Consider the following 19056-nt stretch of genomic DNA (forward strand, 5'->3'; position numbering starts at 1 on the left):
ACAACCCCACACCATAACCCCCCCTCCACCGAACTTTACACTTGGCACAATGCAGTCAGACAAGTACCGTTCTCCTGGCAACCGCCAAACCCAGACTCGTCCATCAGATTGCCAGACGGAGAAGTGCGATTTGTCACTCCAGAGAACACGTCTCCACTGCTCTAGAGTCCAGTGGCAGCACTTTACACCACTGCATTCGACGCTCTGCGCTGGTGATGTAAGGCTTGGATGCAGCTGCTCGGTCGTGGAAACCCATTCCATGAAGCGATTGACTCTGCAGAAAGTTGGCAACCTCTGCGCACTATGCGCCTCAGCATCCGCTGACCCTGCTCTGTCATTTTACGTGGCCTACCACTTCGTGGCCGAGTTGCTGTCGTTCCTAATCGCTTCCACTTTGTTATAATACCACTGACAGTTGACTGTGGAATATTTAGTAGCGAGGAAATTTCACGACTGGACTTGTTGCACAGGTGGCATCCTATCATGGTACCACGCTGGAATTCACTGAGCTCCTGAGAGCGACCCATTCTTTCACAAATGTTTGTAGAAGCAGTCTGCATGCCTGGGTGCTTGGTTTTATACACCTGTGGCCATGGAAGTTGGATGGGTGAGTGAATGGATGGATGGGTGAGGGAATACTTTTGGCAATATAGTGTATATATAATTGTTTGGGAGGTGGTCTTTGTTTAGTCGTCTGTTTTCCTTTTACATTTTGGTTTTAGGTTAGCAAAGGCAAAGCTATTGCAGAACTACCTGGATCTGAAGACACTCATGGTTTTGGTTCTTGGAGGACCCCTAACAGGACCTTTTAAGGAGAGATTCTACAAAGAACTTTTGAAAAGTTGTTTGAACTGTTAAGAGCTCCTGTAAAAAAACATTTTAAGAGTTCTGTGTGGAGCATTAATTGATTCTTCGTGTCAAAAAGCAAAACACATCCATTGAAAGGTTCTTTAGGGAACCAAAAGTGATTCCTCTAAAGCAAATTTTTGTGTCTTGGAGGTCGAGGTGCAATGTTTGTGGTGGCCAAGGGGCCAAAAGTGATACAAATATAAGGTTTCAAATTTCGAATTAAGTTTTTAAAAATTAATTTTTATAACAGTACACTATATTATGTTACTTAAATACTTCACAAACATAAGTTAAAAAGATAAAGAAAAATTCAAGTTATATGTAGTATAAAATATGTTGTTTTTTCATGGGGGGTGCAGTTAGGGTCATTTTATGGCAGGCTGAATCATACATCCTCATGGGCCACACTTGGAGCCGCTTTCATATGTGGTATTACTCCAAAGAATGCTTTTTGGTTCCACTTGGCACCTTTATTTTTAAGAATGTAGTGTGGCATGTAGGACGGAGAGATGTTGAGATGTTTGGGAGGCAACAGGTGAAGCTTTGCGTTGGTGTGCAGCTCAGCAGCAAAAAGGACTGCCAGCCTTCTGAGCTCAGTAAAAGCTGAGTGTGGAGAGGGAGGGAGGACAGAGGCTTGCAGCAGATGGGAATTTGGCTGCCATGCAGCCTCCTGCTGAGATGAGCCTTTTGTCATGGTGTTATCATAAAGGCGTTGCAAAGCTCTCTCTCTCTTTCTCTCTTTCCCCCTCTTCCCCTCTCCCTATCTCTCTCTCGTTCTTTCTTTCTCTCTCTTTCTGTCTCTCTTTCTCTCTCTCTCTCTCTCTCTCTCTCTCCCACCCTCTTCCTTCTCCTCTTCCCCTCCCACAATGTTTTATCGTCTCTCTCAATTTACAAATTGTTTTCCTGTCGTGCTATATTGTGAGTGGAGTGTAATTGCTCTTTGTCTCCTGGGTTGAGATTATGGAAGATATGCAAATCTGAGCGGAGAGCTCCACATACATTACCACACTGCCAAAGCAGCTCACCACCACACTGACTTTCATTTAAACATTAAAAACATGCCTGTGTGTATACGCTGGGTTCAGTTCTCAAGGAAGACTGAACATCACTGTCCCTATGCTAAAGACACTAGAGCTGAGCGTTTTTGTTTTTTTTTTCTTCTTGAATGGATGTAACCCAGTTTGGAATTGAGCTTCATCCCTACTAACCTCAGCAGGGCCTCGTTTACCTACTGTGTCAGTGCACAGTTTTGTTTGTGTAAATCTTGCAAATGCTAATTTTGAGCATGACCGTGATTTAACGTTTTTTCCTTGTGCATATATCTAGAACTGCTCTTGACCATGCATACACAGAAACCCCTAGTGGTAGAAACATGTGATTGTGTGTAAACTTCTTCTAATTTTTTGCCATTTCAACATAATTGATGGAATGATTGGTGACTATAGTGTTCATAAATGGTAAAAAAGTTTTGTTTGTTCAACCTAATAATGATACTTATGGTGACAAGTAGGTAAATAAATACTCTGTTTGAAATAAAGCAAATGAAAGTAATATTTCAGATGAGCAAAAAAATCAACTGTGCTGTTGTACATTTTACAGTGTTTAGGTGAGGTGCAAGCAGATGTCACAGATGACAGTTGATTTAGGCTCATAGCAAATTGAAAATAAAATCTTATTATTGCACATCTGTAGATTGATTGTGATGACATAGGCGGTGGCTGGTGCTGCTTTGAAACTTGGGAAATTACATATTATTTATTAATACGACTAGAAATGAAAATTGAAATGTAAAAAATCTGATTCTAACATTCAAATTTCAGTTTTCACTAGTAGGAGTTATGTTCTAGCATGCATCAAATTCAGTTATGGCTTTTCCCAAGTCATTTTAATAGAAAGAACAATTTAGTCAAATTCAGTTTTAACATGCAGGAATGTATTCGTCAAATGTAAAAAGTAAAATGTTAAAATTCTGATAATTAAGTTGTTATTATTAAATCATTGTTGCATGTTCAAATTCAGTTTTTACAAGTGAGAATTTAAGCATTAAATGGCCAAATCTAATTGTTACATATTATATGTACAATAGGAAGATGTGTATCTCCATGTAAAAGTTTTTTCATTCAGACTTGTTATATGCTTCATAGGCTACTCAGGACTTTTAAAGTGAAGTTGTTCACTATGTAAAGCCATCTGGGGGCATTTCTTTATGTTATATTACATACTGCAATGAATAAATACCAATTTTTTAGTGAAGAAACTAGCGGTTCTTTTGCAATGATGTGGAACACGTTCTACACACGCATTGATCCCGTCCCTGTTCGATATTCCCTAATCAGCTTCTTAACGATCCCTCAGTGTAAAATCATGATAAATTATTATTATTATTGTTCACATGTCATTCCAAGTTTTGGCCTTTCACAAATAAGTGTGACTTTGTTTGCATAATGCCATTTGATGGACGTTAATATTTTTTTATGTATTGTTTGCAGTGTTAGCTTTCTTCACTAAACTATTTCTTCAGTATGTCTCTGATTCATGCTGTGTTCAAGTAGGACGTCCCAAGAGCCGCTGGGCTGGACGGCAGACAGCGCCAGACAGGGCAGGCTGGTCACAGAGAACAGAGAGAAGCAGGTCACAGTTGAATAAGGAGAGACGCACAGTGTCCCCAAGCTGTCAGAGAGAGAGAGAGAGAGAGAGAGAGAGAGAGAGAGAGAGAGAGAGGGAGACGGGGAGAAGGGGAGAAGAAGGGCAGGTATACAGAGTACAGAAGGGGAGGGAGGGGGAGAGAGAGACAGGGAGAGAGAAGAAAAGGAGAGAGCAAGTAAGGCAGGACATGTAGAGGGAGAGAGAAGGGAGGACGGGTAGAGAGAGGCAGGAAAAGAGAGAGAGAGAATGAGGGAGAATGATGAAGAGAGAGGGGAGGGAGAGAGAGGCAGGGAGAGAAAGGAAGGAAGAGAGAGAAGGGATGAGAGGAGAGAGAGAAGCAGACAGGAGAGCTCGAAAGAAAGCACCAACATGTGAAAATATATGCCGTATCTCTATTTATGTCAGTGCTGTGGACCTATTGACCTAATTAATTCATGAACCTGCTGCTGTGTTTTATTCCTGATCGCGCAGCACAGCTGCAGCTTCTAGAGCTCGCAGGGGTTCGAGTTGCTATGAATGAAAGATTTGTTTGCTGTAATCTGATTCATAGCCTGTTCTGAGAGCAATTCCATGGAGCTGTTTAGTATATAGCCTCTTCATAATAACCTGTCTGTTACTCATGAGGGCAGAGCAACAGGTTAAGCCCTTAAACTGCGAGCTGCAGTATGTTGGCTCCTCAGTCTCACAACTGCTTCACTTTCATATTGTATTTATAGTAGTTACTGAAGGATTCACAGTAGTTACTGAAAAGTAAGCTTTAAGATTAATAAGCGAATAGCAATCGTAGATTATAAAGGGTTAAGGCAGAGCTCCCCACTTGGTTATCAGGTAATTGGATTATGGGTGAATTTATGAGGTATGTGTGGCTTTGTTGCTGTGAGAGGACACCGTCATTCAGGAGCTATGCTGGGGACGCCAGGGGCTTCGTGTCTGATGGACGTTCGGCGGTGGGCAGGGCTGGAGTGATTTGAGGCCTGTGATTGGTCAGCTGTGCGAAAAGGCAGGCACAACTGAAAGAGGAATCGAGGAATAGAGTGAGAGAGGGAGGGTGGGCACTCCTCCCTCATCACATCTCCTCCTCCGATTCAGTCCCTGTTCTGTTCAGCACTGAGGAGGAGGTGAGGAAGCGGGAGGAACGGAAAGATAAAAAGGATCAGCCAGCTGAGCCTGCTTTTGCTGCTTTTCTGTCCTTCTATCTGTGATGCGTGAGGAGGGAACAACGACAAGATTCTGTGAAACGAAGAACAGCGCCGACTTTGATAAAAGAAGCGCATAAGGGACGAGGAAGGATGCACAGAGGAGCAGAGCGATACAGAGAAAAGGAGAGACAGAGGGGGATATAAGGAGAAGTGGGATGCCTCCTCAGACCGTCATCTTATAGCAATAAGGAGATAACACTTGCATGAAGCAACAGGATCCACTCTGTGTGCCAGTTTACCAGCAGTGCTGTAAGAAGAAGAAAACACTGAATGATGCCGTTGGATTATAGATGCAATTTTAAGCTAATATTTTTTGTGTAACTTTGGTTTTAAATGTTAGCCTTGCTCAGGATCCAGGATTTCTACACTATTGTCATGTCCAGTTAAGGACAACACATTTTGTATTACTTTTAACCCAACCAGTGCATAATCTAATTCAGATTTTTAATGCTATGATGTGCCAGAGATGTTAAAATAACATGGTGTTAATTTTTTATAGTGTATCTGTGCACTCCAGCTGCGCTTTACTGCCTTTCTTTTGATGCCTGCATCCCCGTCCCGAAGAGGGATTGACCTGAGACGTCACAGCGAGAGGGAGTTTTGGGATGCCGGTGTGAGAGCAGGTGGGGGACGAAGCCCCCTCTATCTCTATAAGAGTGTTTTTTTTTACCTCGACATGTGCAAATCTCTCTCCTCCTGGCTCTGCCTGTCTCCCCTGTCTGTGATTTATCTGCCATCTGCAGCACACCTGCGAGCATGGTGTCAGTGCGCGCGGCTGCGTGCGTACTGTAGGCGGCATAAATAGGAGGATGCGTGCTTGTAAACAACAGCAGGAGACTGGCAGGAGAGCTGCAGCACCACCACTTCCTCCCTCATCCTCATGCTCTCACTCGGGCAGGGGAGTTTGACGCGTGATGGACAAATGTTGTTTATCCATGCGGAACAGATAGGATCCATAATGAAAAAGCTGGAGCAGGGGCTCTGAGGCCTCCGCAACTCTCTTTGGGGTTTTGGGAGACCCAGATAGTGTAAGAGAGAAAAACTGAGGCTTTGAAATTGTTTTCAGGCCTGAATAATGTAGGTGACAACAACATATTTAGGGTAGCTTCAGTTGTTTGTTTTGTTACTCCAAAGAAAACCCACAGACAAAACAGATGGAACTGACCTCACCAAATGCTAGAGAAAAAAATACATAAGAAATCTTACACTGTGGAGGCACAAGGGCTCTGAAGAGGGGGCGTCCTTTACAACATCTCACTGCTACAGCCGTCCTAAAGCCTCCCTTAAGAGTTTCCTCCACTCTCTCAGACTATTGAGTTCTTTCTCTAAGTGCTCCTTTCTGAAGGTCCACCATGATCGGCGTGAACAGTATCCACTCGGCAGGCCGCCTGCGCTCACGCTCGCTCTGCTCGGTCAGGTGCGGCCGGGACTTTAGCGTCATGGACCCTTTCCGCTACACCAAAGCACCCCGCTCGCGCTCCCTCAGACCCCTCGCCTTCCCTGACCTTCTGGGCAAAGTGCAGGACGGCCAGAACCACCCACAGACTCGCAAGAAGAAGGAGAAGGTACTGAGAGAGCGGTGGCAGGCCCCCTGACCAACATTACCTCACATTCTCAGTTCTCTACCTGGTGGGAGAATCTTCATGTTTACCTGGGGGCTTCACCCTGACTTCTCGTGATAAAGCTTTTAAACTCTAGGCCAGTTACTCTTAGCTTGTACTTATAGATTAAGCTTAGTCTCAAGCCTGGTCCCACCTACAGGTTCATACAGCATAAGGGGTTTCTTAATGTGTTTTTGTGGATTTGAATGTGTTTTGTCTTCTGGTTAGTTAATAAAGTTAATAATAAAGTTAATAATCTGGTTAAATAAAAAAGTTGATGTTTCATGGCTAAATTAATGTGGTTATTTTATAATGCCAGTCATATCTTACAAACACATATCTATGTTTATCTGTGTGTTTGTTCTTTCCAGGCACTCTACAACTCCATCAAGAATGAGAAGCTGCAGTGGACCATGTGAGTTTAACCTTTTGTTACCTTTGCCAGTTGTCCAGTGAACTCCCTAAAAATAAGAGCATGGGCTTTCATCTCTGGGTCTCATCCTTAATATGTCTGACTGCTGTGGCACAACGACGGCACAGTAGCTCTGGTAAACAAGGCAGGCTGCCCGTAAGGAATCAGTTCAGATGCAGTTATGTGGCTGATTGCGATGTGGGAGTTGGTGGTGTTATTCTGAGGCGTTGCATCTCTAACCTAGGCAAAGCTGTGTGATGCCCCTGATTTACACTTTGGCTTTCCAGACTTTGTTGCCATGGCTACAGCTCCCAAGTTGCCTCACTGTAATTACAGGTTGAAATCTCTCACTGGCTAATACACACTCTTGCGCTCACACTCACGCAGAGAGAGAGGGAGAAAGAGAGAAAAAAAGAGAGAGTCCCTGCTGCGTGGTGTGGCTGCTCGAGGGCTCTGGGGGGGATTTGGTGCAGTTGTCTGTGTGCTGTGAATGAGGGAGGAGAGAGCTAGCTTTGTCTCTTCTCTTATTCTCTTTCATTCAGCAAAACTCCTTTCATCTCTTTCTCTCTCTCCCTACATCCCCACACTGTTCTCTTTTTATGCTCCCTTTTTATGCTTTCTCTCTCTTCTCTTAGCCTGTCTCTGTCTCTCTCCCTCCCTCCCTCTCTCTCTCCAACTCTCCATCTCTTGTACTGGCTCTCTAGATACTGGCAGGGAGTCCAGCAGTTACTAAGCAACAGATGAGAGCATTACCATTTGGAGGCAAAGGCTACAGTATATGTACCAGTTATAGAGAGAGAGAGAGAGAGAGAGAGAGAGACTGAGAGAGAGAGAGAGAGTGCAATTTAAAGGAACAGGCCTCAGGGGCCCTTTAGGCTGTAAGGTTGCTGTACCTGCAGAGCTGTCATGCGGTGAGGGGCAGTTGGAGTTCAGCTTCAGCCACAGAGCTGTTTGGAACAGGATGAGGAAAAACCACAGGGAGCCATTTCACATCTCTGCCCTTTACCTATAACATGACCCTTCCATTTCACCTGCAGTTGGACTCCATGCCCAGAGAACACTCTTTCAGAGCACAGAGCAGTCCTACAGTTGGCCCCAGTGCGCTCGTGAGCAACATCCGGATGCATAATTCATATATGAGTGATATGCGTGTGAAGGCCGCTCTCACATGTTGTGCTGAGAGATGATGTACAGATCTTTGCCATGTGCTGGGTGTGCGTGGGCTACGTGCACACTGTGAGAAACTGGAAATCACTCTCTCATGTTTCTTTAACTGCCTCTAGCATGTGGAATAATTTGAAGTAGAGGAAGATGTAGACTATGTTTTCTGTTCTGACTGAAAACAAATATTTAACAAATAATAAATATAACAGTTAATTAACAAATAAATAAATGTTTATACAGTTACTGAATAGTAAGTGTTAAAATGATTGAGAACTGAGTAATTACTGTGTACTTGTAGGAGTTAAACTCAGTGGTAAACTGTGATACTTGTATGAGATTTCTGCTAGCATCTCCATGGGATTCTAGTAATATGTTAGCGCTAAGCTAAAGGCGATTTACATGAACATTTTTTGGCTATTCTAAATTAAACACAGACATTTGAAGCCTCTAAAAGAAGTTTGGAGCTTGTAACAGACGTATTAACATATATTTTACCTTGGATCAGTTTAGTAAATAGCACTGGCGAGAGCTTCCGCTGTTTTCCATTTCTAATACATTACTCAAGCAACCGCTCATATTCACACTCAGTGACGTATCTAGGACTTCCAGAAGGCATGGAGTGATGTTTTTCTCACATAATCCAAACCCCCCCCCACTGGAAATCAAAACGTGATTGATTCCACTATCAGTTCCTAATTATGTTAGCGGTTCATCTGACACATTAGGCCTTCAGTTCAGCTCCTGAAGTCCTAACCAATGAGAGAGCCCCCTTGGTTTTATCTACCTAAATACCTCAAAGGATTGAATAACATTCTGTTGGGTATTTCAAGAATTTCCAACCAAAACTTAACAATGAAATTCAAGCATTACTACAACACTTTCAGAGGCTAAATACAACAAGCATTATGGTTATATTAAATTAAAATGAACTAAAAATTATAAACATGTTTACATGTATATGTATTTTGTAAATGTATATGTAAGGGAAATGAGGCTTTTGTTCCTGCTAGAGTCTTTTCTCTGTGTAAACAGACAAACATATTTAAATGTCTTGTGGCCTGTGGGATGCCACATGTAGATGTTGTCCAGAGGACTGTATTGGGGCATTTGACCTCATTAAAGCCGGGGTGTCTGGCTGTTAGTGAACTGCCAGTGCGTTGTTGGCTGGAGGAGTTCGAGCTGGGCGCTGTGCCAAAGACTCGGAGAGACGAACATTTCAGCTTACAGGGGAGATCCATGCTGAGAGAGAGAGCTTTCAAAAGGGCAGAGATGTTTCTGTGTAGCACTGAGGGGAAGGAGAGAGAGAGAGAGAAAGAGAAACTCTACCTGGATGATCCAGTCCAATCCAGTGGCGGAGCCCCCCACTCCTTTTATCCTATATGAATATATAAAATAGCCAGTGAATGTTTTTATTTTTGCTTAATGTACTTTAGTATTTGGAATACATTTTGGAATTAAACAATATATTTGAAATGTATCTCATATGTGAAAAACACATGCCAATGTGTATATTTTCTGAATGGGATGTGAATATGTTGTGTAGATTCTTTTTTATCATTTTTTTCCCATGTTTTTGTTAACCAGGGCTTACAGGATAGTACATATAAATTAAATACGCATAAATTATTACATTGGTTGAAAGGGACAAATTGGTGAACAACTGAAACAGAATAGATAAACACGTGTGGAATACATGGGCATGTGTTTTTACGTTTGAGATACACTTCTAATATATTGTTTTATTCCAAAACATATTTCAAACTCTAGAATACATGAAACAAAAATACAAATTTTGACCATTTTCATACATTTTAAATCTGTGTATTAAATAGACTCTTCATATATTTCTTTTCCTTATGAGTAAATGAAGATCTAATATAGATATTTAATAAAGTACAAAAGAGATAAGAAAGTCATAATTGATAAATTATTAATGACAAAACAATGAAAAATGTTTTATTTCATGTGGTTTCACTGTTGTGACATACTAATAAACATATGGGGGCTTCGATTAAAGCTACAGCTACAAGCATCAGGGTGACTAATGTACAGTCGTTTCAGAGAGCTCTGTAAAACATTAAAGGCAGATGTTGGAGTGTGGTGGCCTCCAAAGGTTTTAAATCTTTAATTTTGTCTTTAAATTTTGATTTAAAGAACACGTTATACAAGATGTACAAGCTCAGAGTGGTTTGTTTAAATTTGCATTGTTCACAAGAAGCGAACACAAGCAGCTTGTATGGCTTTTGATGTGATTGAACAGCTTCATGTAAAAACTGTACTTATCTGAAAACAATAAATTTGATACAACTAAAATGCTTTACAAATTTCTTAACGACTCTTTCGCAGGGATTTGCTGTTTGCTATTTGCTTTGACATCCGAGTTCCCAGTATTCAGAACATATTCAGGAATTGTATGGGATGGGGTGTGTGATTCTAGAGAACATCACTGTAACAGGTGTAGTGTGAAAAAAGAGAGATGTGCTGTATTTGTGTTCTATGATCAGGACTATAGTAACAGTGGGACCTGCAGATGGTGACAGTTCTGTTGTGTGTGTTTATGTATGCATGTTTTTTCACAGTGATGAAGAGGAGCTGCGTAAGTCTTTCTCAGAGCTGGCCGACAGCAGGACGGACTCCGCGTCCCACACTATGAAGCGGATCAGCAGTGGAGGAAACCCTCTAGTGAGTCTGGCTCAGCAGTCCAGCGCTCAGGTCTATAAGAACGGCTTCCTCGTTCGCAAAGTCCACGCTGACCCTGACGGCAAGAAAAGTATGTTTCCCTCCTCCTGTCAGTCACTAAACTGAAGTAGTTTCTCAGGCCATCACAGATCTGTTAGGCCGTGCACCACTTTTAATCATACACTGATGTACATTCATTATTCTGAAGTAATGTAATTTGAATGATGAATCTCTGACCTCACTTCAATTCAATAATAATTCTTTAGGAAAGGATTCAGTTCATCATGACATCTAGAATTGATTTTAAGGTTCTTTTGTTGGTTTTTAAAGCTGTTAATGGATTAGCATACAAATTTTTCATGGGAAAAAAGGGCTTTTCAGTAGTAATGGCTACTTCATCTTAAATATATTGTGTTTGTATTGATAATATATTGATAAATGGACCATTCTACTGAATTAGTTCAAACTACAGCCTCACAGTAAAAAAAAGCTATTTATAAAAACAACTAAGCATTCAGACTAGATAGATATTTACAAGGATTACGTTATGATCTATTTAAACACAAGACACTAACTGAGATACTTTATTGAATATCATTTTAATAAATGATTATTGATTCTGCCATTCCAAGATTGATGCCATTGAATTGCCACTTTCAGATCAGTGGTATTATGATTCATTGTTATTATTTATTAGTTGTAGTTTAATCACATTAATCACATTTGTTTAATTCATTCTTATAGCCCCTCGAGGTAAGAGAGGATGGAAGTCGTTTTATGCCATCCTGAAAGGACTGGTCCTCTACCTGCAGAAGGTAACTTTATACCTGTCCGTGGCCTGCACTCAATTATTACACAGACATGACCCCTCCCTCCCCTGAGCAATGTGTCCCTCCTGTCGGCCTGCAGGGTGAATATCGAGCAGATAAGCAGCTGTCTGATGAGGATTTGAAGAACGCTGTGTCCATCCACCACTCGCTGGCTATGAGAGCAGCAGACTACAGCAAGAGACCTAATGTTTTTTACCTGCGCACTGCTGACTGGAGAGTCTTCCTTTTCCAGGCTCCGTAAGTCCATTTTTCCTTCCATCAGTCCATTCAACGAATCTGTTATTATGTCATTGCTATCCTGCACAAACATCATTTCCAGTCAAGGGTGCTGGTAGGAATTTTGGGCCTTGTGAAAACTTTATGCGTTTCCTCACCTCATTTCCTTCAGCGGAATCTGAAACAAAACATATTTTCTTATAGACCTAACTAATAAGAAATAAGAACTCTCTGACCGGTCTAAACCACTGAACGTTTACACAGAGGGGTCCACTGGAGCGGTGGCAGAATCTAAGATGCTTTGCTGTTGGCACTGTATCTAAAATCTTTAATTATTATTTAATTCAGCAACCCTAAACACCTAAAAGTCACATGCATAAAAAAGTACAATCATTTTGGGCTCTTGTCTCTTCAGGGCTTTCGGAATCATCCTAATTTTTCACCCCCTTATGGGACGTTGCAAAGAATGCACATACCCTAATGTAACACAGTTGAATGCTTCAGATCAACTTCTCTGACACCGGTTTAAGGTTATACAACGTCTGGGAGAGAAGATAGGGCAGTAGAACAAAGGGCATTATTTCTGAACATGATTATGAGCAAGATATTGTTAGCTCAATTTGCTGGGTCATCAGAAAGACCTATATCCAGAATACACACACTTTCATCCACACTCACGCGCACACACAATGTTTTTTGTACAATGTCAGGACATGGGGGCCCAACCCTAAACCTAACTTTAATCTTAGTAACATTGTAGGACATTGTAGTTTTTTTCAGGGCATCTTGTCCTGAAAATGTGCAAAAACAAGCATATGCACACACATTGCCCTGGCTCCGTCCTGTCTGTTGATAAAGTGCATGGCTTATAGTGTCCTTGTCACAGACCTCCATTCAGATGGTGGTTCGATCATGTGGCTCTCTCGAGGACAGAGCCTCGCAGTGTGGCCTAGATTAATCTACTGAAACACTTGCTCAGAGTAATGCTGAGAGACACTTTAATGTGCATGCAGAAATACACATTCACTGCAGTTCCTCCACTCCTGACTCGTCAAACCAAGTCATTTTAGACCTCACTTTGTTCACAGAAGCACAATTATGCTGGAACAGGAAAGGGTCTTCCCCAAACTGTTGTCACAAAGGTGGAAGCACATTATGGTCTAAATTGTCTTTGTATGATGTAGATTAACGTTACATTTCACTGGAACTAAGGGGACCAAACCCTGAACAGCCCCAGACCATTATCCCTCCTCCACCAAACTTTACTGTTGGCACTATGTATTCTGATAGGTAGCATTTTTCCAGCACCTGCCAAACCCAGAATTGTCTATCAGACTGCCAAATAGTGAAGCATGATTCAACACTGCAGAGAACACATTCTCACTGCTCCAGAATCCAATGGCGGTGTGCTTTATGCCAATCCAGCTTGGCATTCCGCTTAGTGAACTTAAGCTTGTGTGCAGCTGCTCGGCTATTGAAACTCATTTCATAAAGCTCTCGATGCAGAGTTCTTGTGATGATGTTGCTTCCAGAGGCAGTTTGGAACTGGGTAATCAGTGATGCAAGAAAAGACAGGCAATGTTAACATGCTACACGCTTCAGCATTTGGTGGCCTCGCTCTTTTTTGTGGTCTACGGCTTCATGGCTGAGCTGTTGCTCCCAAATGCTTCCATTTCTCAAAACCAGCACAGTTGACTGGGCCAGATCTAGCAGGGCAGATATTTTGTGCACTGACTTGTGACAAAGGTTCAGTATGACCCATTCTGCTGCCATTGTTTGTCTATGGAGATTGTATGGCTATGTGCTTGATTTTATACACTTGTTAACAGTGGGTGTGGCTGAAACACCTGAACTCAAACATTAGAAGTGTCCAAATTTGGCCATATACTCCATATCTAACATAAATTAATCTGTAAACTGCCATGATAGTGTAAAATTGTTGAAACATATAATTCATAATTAAAGAATAATAAAATAAAAAAGAGGACTGGACTGGACTCACTGTAGATGGCCCTCTACCTCCCCTATCACTCAGCATGATGCTAGCCAGTGAGGCGTCTGTTGGCTAAAGTAACAGAATAGGCAGTTAGCGTTCTCCTCCAAGCATGTTGAGCTGTCCAATAATGTTGCATAAGCAACAGTTTGAAAAGATGAGATGTGTCTGCATCAGGAAGCCTGTACTAGCTTTCTCCCTTTTGATAGCTTGATAGTGTAACGTGATGAGGACAGCTACAAAACTGGGAAAAAATGGATAAAATACAAACAAACAAATTAATTAATTAAAATAGAATTTCTCAAATTTCGAGTTTCTGTCACTTGGTAGGAAAGCGGGGGAAATGAGGTCACAGGTCACTAGTAACTTGAGATCAGCATTTAAGAGTTACTAAAACACAAACATGCAGCATAAGCTGTCTATCAATGGGACCTAGGATGACAAATGGGTTATGCACATCCTCTGGAGTAGCTGACTGAAGAATCCTTAACTGTGTTGTTCAGTGCAGTCTTTGATTTCATGCTCACTCTGAGCTCTTGCTTTTTGTCCTTCAGTAATGCAGAGCAGATGCAGTCGTGGATCACCCGCATCAACACGGTGGCAGCCATGTTCTCCGCTCCTCCCTTCCCAGCAGCCATCGGCTCCCAAAAGAGGTTCAGCAGGCCTCTCCTGCCGGGCTCCAGCACCAAGCTCTCCCAGGTACCCAACAGCCCCCTCTCCCTCATCCAGGTACATATCAGCTCCCACTGATGCTCATTAACTTCGTCCAGTAGTTCCTAATCCTGGCCCTGGAGAATTCCTGCCCTGCACATCTTTTCCTGCTCTAACACATCTGACTAATTATCTGAGCCCTTCCCGCATCCATGCAGAGCAGGGAAAACACTACAGTGTGCAGGGCAGGGGCACTCCAGGACCAGACTTGGGTCTATTAACTTAGTGCCTTCAACCACCTGCCCAACAAATACCCAAACACCCTACCCTGTCAACATCCAACACCCTGGAGATCTCCACCCAGCTGATCCTACTCCACTATGCCAAGTCCCTGTTTGTCAACCCCATACAACATCAGCTGTGTCTGAGCAGCATTTGGTTTTGTTTTCTGTTCTGTGTGTTCAGGAGGAGCAGCTGCAGGCTCATGAGGCGCGCTTCAGAGCCATTTCCTCTGAGCTGCAGGAGCTGCGCTCTGTTCCTCAAGAGCGGAAGACTAAAGGGAAGGATCAGGACGAGGGCAAGCAGAGAGAGGAGTACCTGGATTTCGAGGTGAGGCCTGTAATGTCTGAAAACCACCAATTCTCTGAGAGTCATTTTTCCAAAGCCGCAGTCATTTTGCTCTGTGCACACGATGTAGAAGTGGCTTCTCTGGTGTTGCCCGGCTAGTAATTTAATAATAAATATGAATTAAAAATAATCGATTCTTAGATGCATCACAATTCTATCTTGAAAATTTCTGAATTGATCCACGTCATAATTTTTATACAGGCTCTGCATTTCCTCTACTGTTGAATAAACTTAAGCGATTTCATGTAAAAATTCCAAAACCATAGTAAACTTTAATCTTCATAAGCATATGTCTTTGCAGCAACCGCAGTGGCAAATTACTAACAGGCTAACAGGCTTGTATTAATAATTATCTAATAATATTCAGAGGTAAAGCTGCTCTTTGTAAGATGTTTTATTGTAAGATTGAAAGAAGTAGCACTACTGAGTCAGGAGGAGAAAACACCCTAATTTATGGTGTGCATGTGCTGCTGCAAGTCACCCTGTAAAGCCTGTCCAAAAGAAGGTCTGGCTCGATATTTAGGTCTCAAATGCAAAATTAGCATTGTGCTGATGAAGACATGATAATAATAATAGATCATAGACTCCTTTACCAGACGGGTCCTTTACCAAGTTGTGACTCATTTTAACAATGACCACACATTATTTTCACTGTACACTTCAGTATACTACTCTGACAGCTACAATATATGAAGTAGGCTACACGATGGTAAGATGAGGTAACTATCAAAAATTTGTAGCTACCAATATTTACTATTGTATAATAACAGCTATCGTTTATGATGTAAGCTAAATACTTTTTTGGCCGCACCCGCATACAAAACATTCCTCTGCACATTGCATGCAGTTACACATTTTCACCAGAGATGTCTCCAAATCCTCAAATCTAACATAAGGCAGCTTTATGCTAAGCAAAACCTAAATGTCAAATGTTATAAGCTTAAAATATCGACATTTTACCACTCTGTGTAAGTCAAGGTACAGCAGTGTTAGCTTGGTGCTAACATAACATTGAAAACCTCATTCAAGCACTATTAAAAGTTAGCAATAGTGTAGTGCTGTTATTTGGGTAAAAAGCCTTCCTTTAGGTTTGATGTTTCTATATGAAATATTGCTGTATATGCATGTGTTTATGAATATATATATATATATATATATATATAACCAATAAAACGCTTATGGAATGACTGGATTATCCACTGCATTACTGTTTTAGTGTGCTCTGTAGGTTGTCAACTCCAGACCTTGTTTTTTCTTTTTTTAATAGTATATTAAAGTAGTAATTACAGTAATAGTAGTTAAGTATTTTTTCCATTTTTTTTTATTTTATTTTAAACGTATTAGGTGGTCAAATAGGCCTGTAGACTTAAGAAAAGTGCAGAGTTGTGGCTATATTCAAATCAGCTAAGAAAGTAATACTTCTTGATGATAAATACTGTAAAAAAAATGAATGTAAGCTATAGAAATAAAAAATTGAAATACATCGAGAATCATTTTTCACATCTTGGTACCCTGAAACAAAACAGAACTGAATCATGACATTTCTAGAGATTCCCACCCCTAGTAACCTTTAGATTAAGCCACCACTTTTACTGCTGTCCTTTTCTGTCAGAGGGGTAACTGAACTGCACCACTAGATGGCGACCTTATACAACTAATCAACCTCTAATATGCACATAAATCACTGATCAGTTTTGGTGCTTTTGCAGTTCTTTTGACCTATGCCGTCCAAGTACCTACACTCCCCAGCAAGAAAGGTGCTGTATAGTACCAAAAAAGATTCTTTAACTTGTATCAACAGTAGAATCCTTTTTGGTGCTAATTTGAAACCATTTTAAACAGTTCTTTAAAGAACCATATACAATAGATTCTCCATTACAGAGAACCATTTAACCATGCAAAAATCGCTTAAACATTCAGTTGAGCTTCATTGAGTTGTTATGGTTCTATATAATATAAGAACCCCTTTTTAAATGGTGTAGACATCCTGTAAACAGTGTACTGAAATCAAACAGCTATTAACAAATCTGTCTGTCTAACAGAAAACACGCTATGGGACATACGCCATGCTACTGAGAGCCAAGATCCGCACGGGAGAGTCAGACCTGGCTGCATTTGAGTCTCGTCTGTTTGTGGACGGGGGGCTGCAGAGAGCCCACTCCAGCCCCACGTTGCCCCAGGACAGCAGCCATGCGAGCAGCAGCGGCAGCAGCAGCGGAAAGAAGAGCAAGCGCGGTGAAGGCCAGAGACACAGCTACAAACAAGCTGTCAAACAGTGAGCCCAACACACAGGACGCTTCGTCACCTTTAGGGTAGATCAGGTCCAGACTGAGGGGCTGAGGTCAGCGTCGGGCACAGAGATGAGCAAACGTTAGTGGTTTGCATCATTAGGCTGCACCTTGTCCAGTCAGCTCCTCTTGATGGGGCTTGGCCAGCGCTGGAGGACGTGGTGGCTGCTGGAGGAGTTTAGTATGATCAGTTCTCTTTCTCTCTCTCCTGTCAAACGCAGATTTTCCTGCTCAGTGACTACAGCCCTAAACCTTCAGAGGGCAGATGAGATGCTTCTTTGCATTTGCGTTCCTTTCTTTAGGTCCGCTTCACCCTCTCTCAGTCCGACATATATGCTGTACACATGGCATTGACTGCTTACACCTTTGTGTGCATATTTGTGGCATTTTGTTTAATCAAACAAGATGCCTGTGCAAGCCAAGTACAAGACTGTGAGACAACACATTTCAAATGCTATTAGCGCTGTATTTATTTCCATTAATCCCAGTCTTGGAGCTGGAGATGAGGATCAGTGTTCAGTGCGAAATGTTTTCGCATTTTGGTCAGCTGCATTACATTTGTGCTCCCTTTTATCTTCTGCACACCTGAATGGATTCCTTTTCTTTGATTTCTAGTTTTTCAAAGAAACTTACCATTCCTGTTTTCTTCTTTTGTCTTCTTACTCAAACACATCTTTGGGAGTTGTAGAAAAAATGAACCTGTATAGTCCTTGAAAGCCTTTGAACTCTTGTTTCAGAGCATGCTTGTGATGTAAAGACAATCAATTCCCTCATTGGGTCCTTGCATTACAATTCCCATTATATGTATTGTACATGTTTTGTATGTTGGTTTGTTTTCACCATAAAAACTGTATGGTAAGGTTGGCTTTGAGCTGGCAACAGCTCAGCAGGAGAGTACACCAGCCAACTGAGTGCAGGTAAAAGAACCAGGTGAACTGTATTGCTTTAGTGTTCATGTTCAGTTTGTACATATAATCAGATTTATGCTGAATTTATGAATAAGGATGTATGGAAAAACTCAGATTAGGGGACGTAAGATACGGAAAAAAAAGACCCTCTAATCGTGGCAAAGCCATTCTCTTCTCAGGCATCCATGTTCAAGTACTGCAGCAATGCCACATTTCTGCCAACCGAGGGGGCAATAGAAGCAAATCAGTTTGGAAAAACAACCTACATTACCTCAGCTGCATTTGGAGATGATCTATTTATTTCAGACTGACATGAATAATATCACCAGTTGATGGGTAGATATTTAAATGTGACTGAATTTCTGTGAAGTGTTTCTTAATGGTATGAAGTTGGACAACTTTCATAACCTCATGAATTCCTGATGAAATCAGACACTAAAGCTAAAAATCCAATATATTGTAAAATCCATTAACTAGCACTGCAATGCATAAATGAGTCATTGAGATCTAAACTGACTGTTAGCACTGCCATCTTATGAATGAACGTTTACGGAGTAAATGCATACATGCAGTTCAGGCGTATGTAAATCATCACTTCTGACTTAAAACTATGTAGAGCCTAAATCCCATCACTAGCACTTCAATCATGTGATGCCCTATTGCACTTTGGGTAATGCTTGCGTAGGTTTTATTGAATGAGCTAAGAGTTATTTATATATTTTGGACATTTATAATTCATGTCTCTTGTTGAGTATTTGTTTATGATTAAAATGTATTGACTTAAAAAGAAGTTTTACGTACTGTTTTTACAGGGTTATATATACATTATAATACTGTTACTTTTTTGTTAGCTGTGTTGCTTTTAGTTGTACATACTGTGGATATTATGTTAATTTGTTCTGTAAGAAAAATACTCTATTGTTTGTATGTTTCAAAGGCATAGATATAAAATAAAATGTTAAAATGACAGCTGGTGAATGTCAAGTGTCTGTA

General features: G+C 41.3%; 1 protein-coding gene across 2 annotated transcripts in view; it reads left to right on the forward strand.

Annotated features, from left to right (window-relative positions):
* Positions 1-19030, forward strand: part of psda (pleckstrin and Sec7 domain containing a) — a 32844-nt gene extending 13814 nt beyond the window's left edge. For both annotated transcript variants that reach the window (XM_036574456.1, XM_036574457.1), the window contains exons 7-13: positions 6667-6710; positions 10451-10641; positions 11295-11365; positions 11460-11617; positions 14144-14288; positions 14706-14849; positions 16910-19030. In XM_036574456.1, coding sequence (XP_036430349.1) covers positions 6667-6710; positions 10451-10641; positions 11295-11365; positions 11460-11617; positions 14144-14288; positions 14706-14849; positions 16910-17146 — 990 coding nt within the window. In that variant the 3' untranslated portion in view covers positions 17147-19030. The remainder of the gene's footprint in view (positions 1-6666; positions 6711-10450; positions 10642-11294; positions 11366-11459; positions 11618-14143; positions 14289-14705; positions 14850-16909) is intronic.
* Positions 19031-19056: the final 26 nt, after the last annotated feature.

Source organism: Colossoma macropomum, unplaced genomic scaffold (genome assembly GCF_904425465.1).
Source record: "Colossoma macropomum unplaced genomic scaffold, Colossoma_macropomum, whole genome shotgun sequence".
Lineage (NCBI taxonomy): Eukaryota > Metazoa > Chordata > Actinopteri > Characiformes > Serrasalmidae > Colossoma > Colossoma macropomum.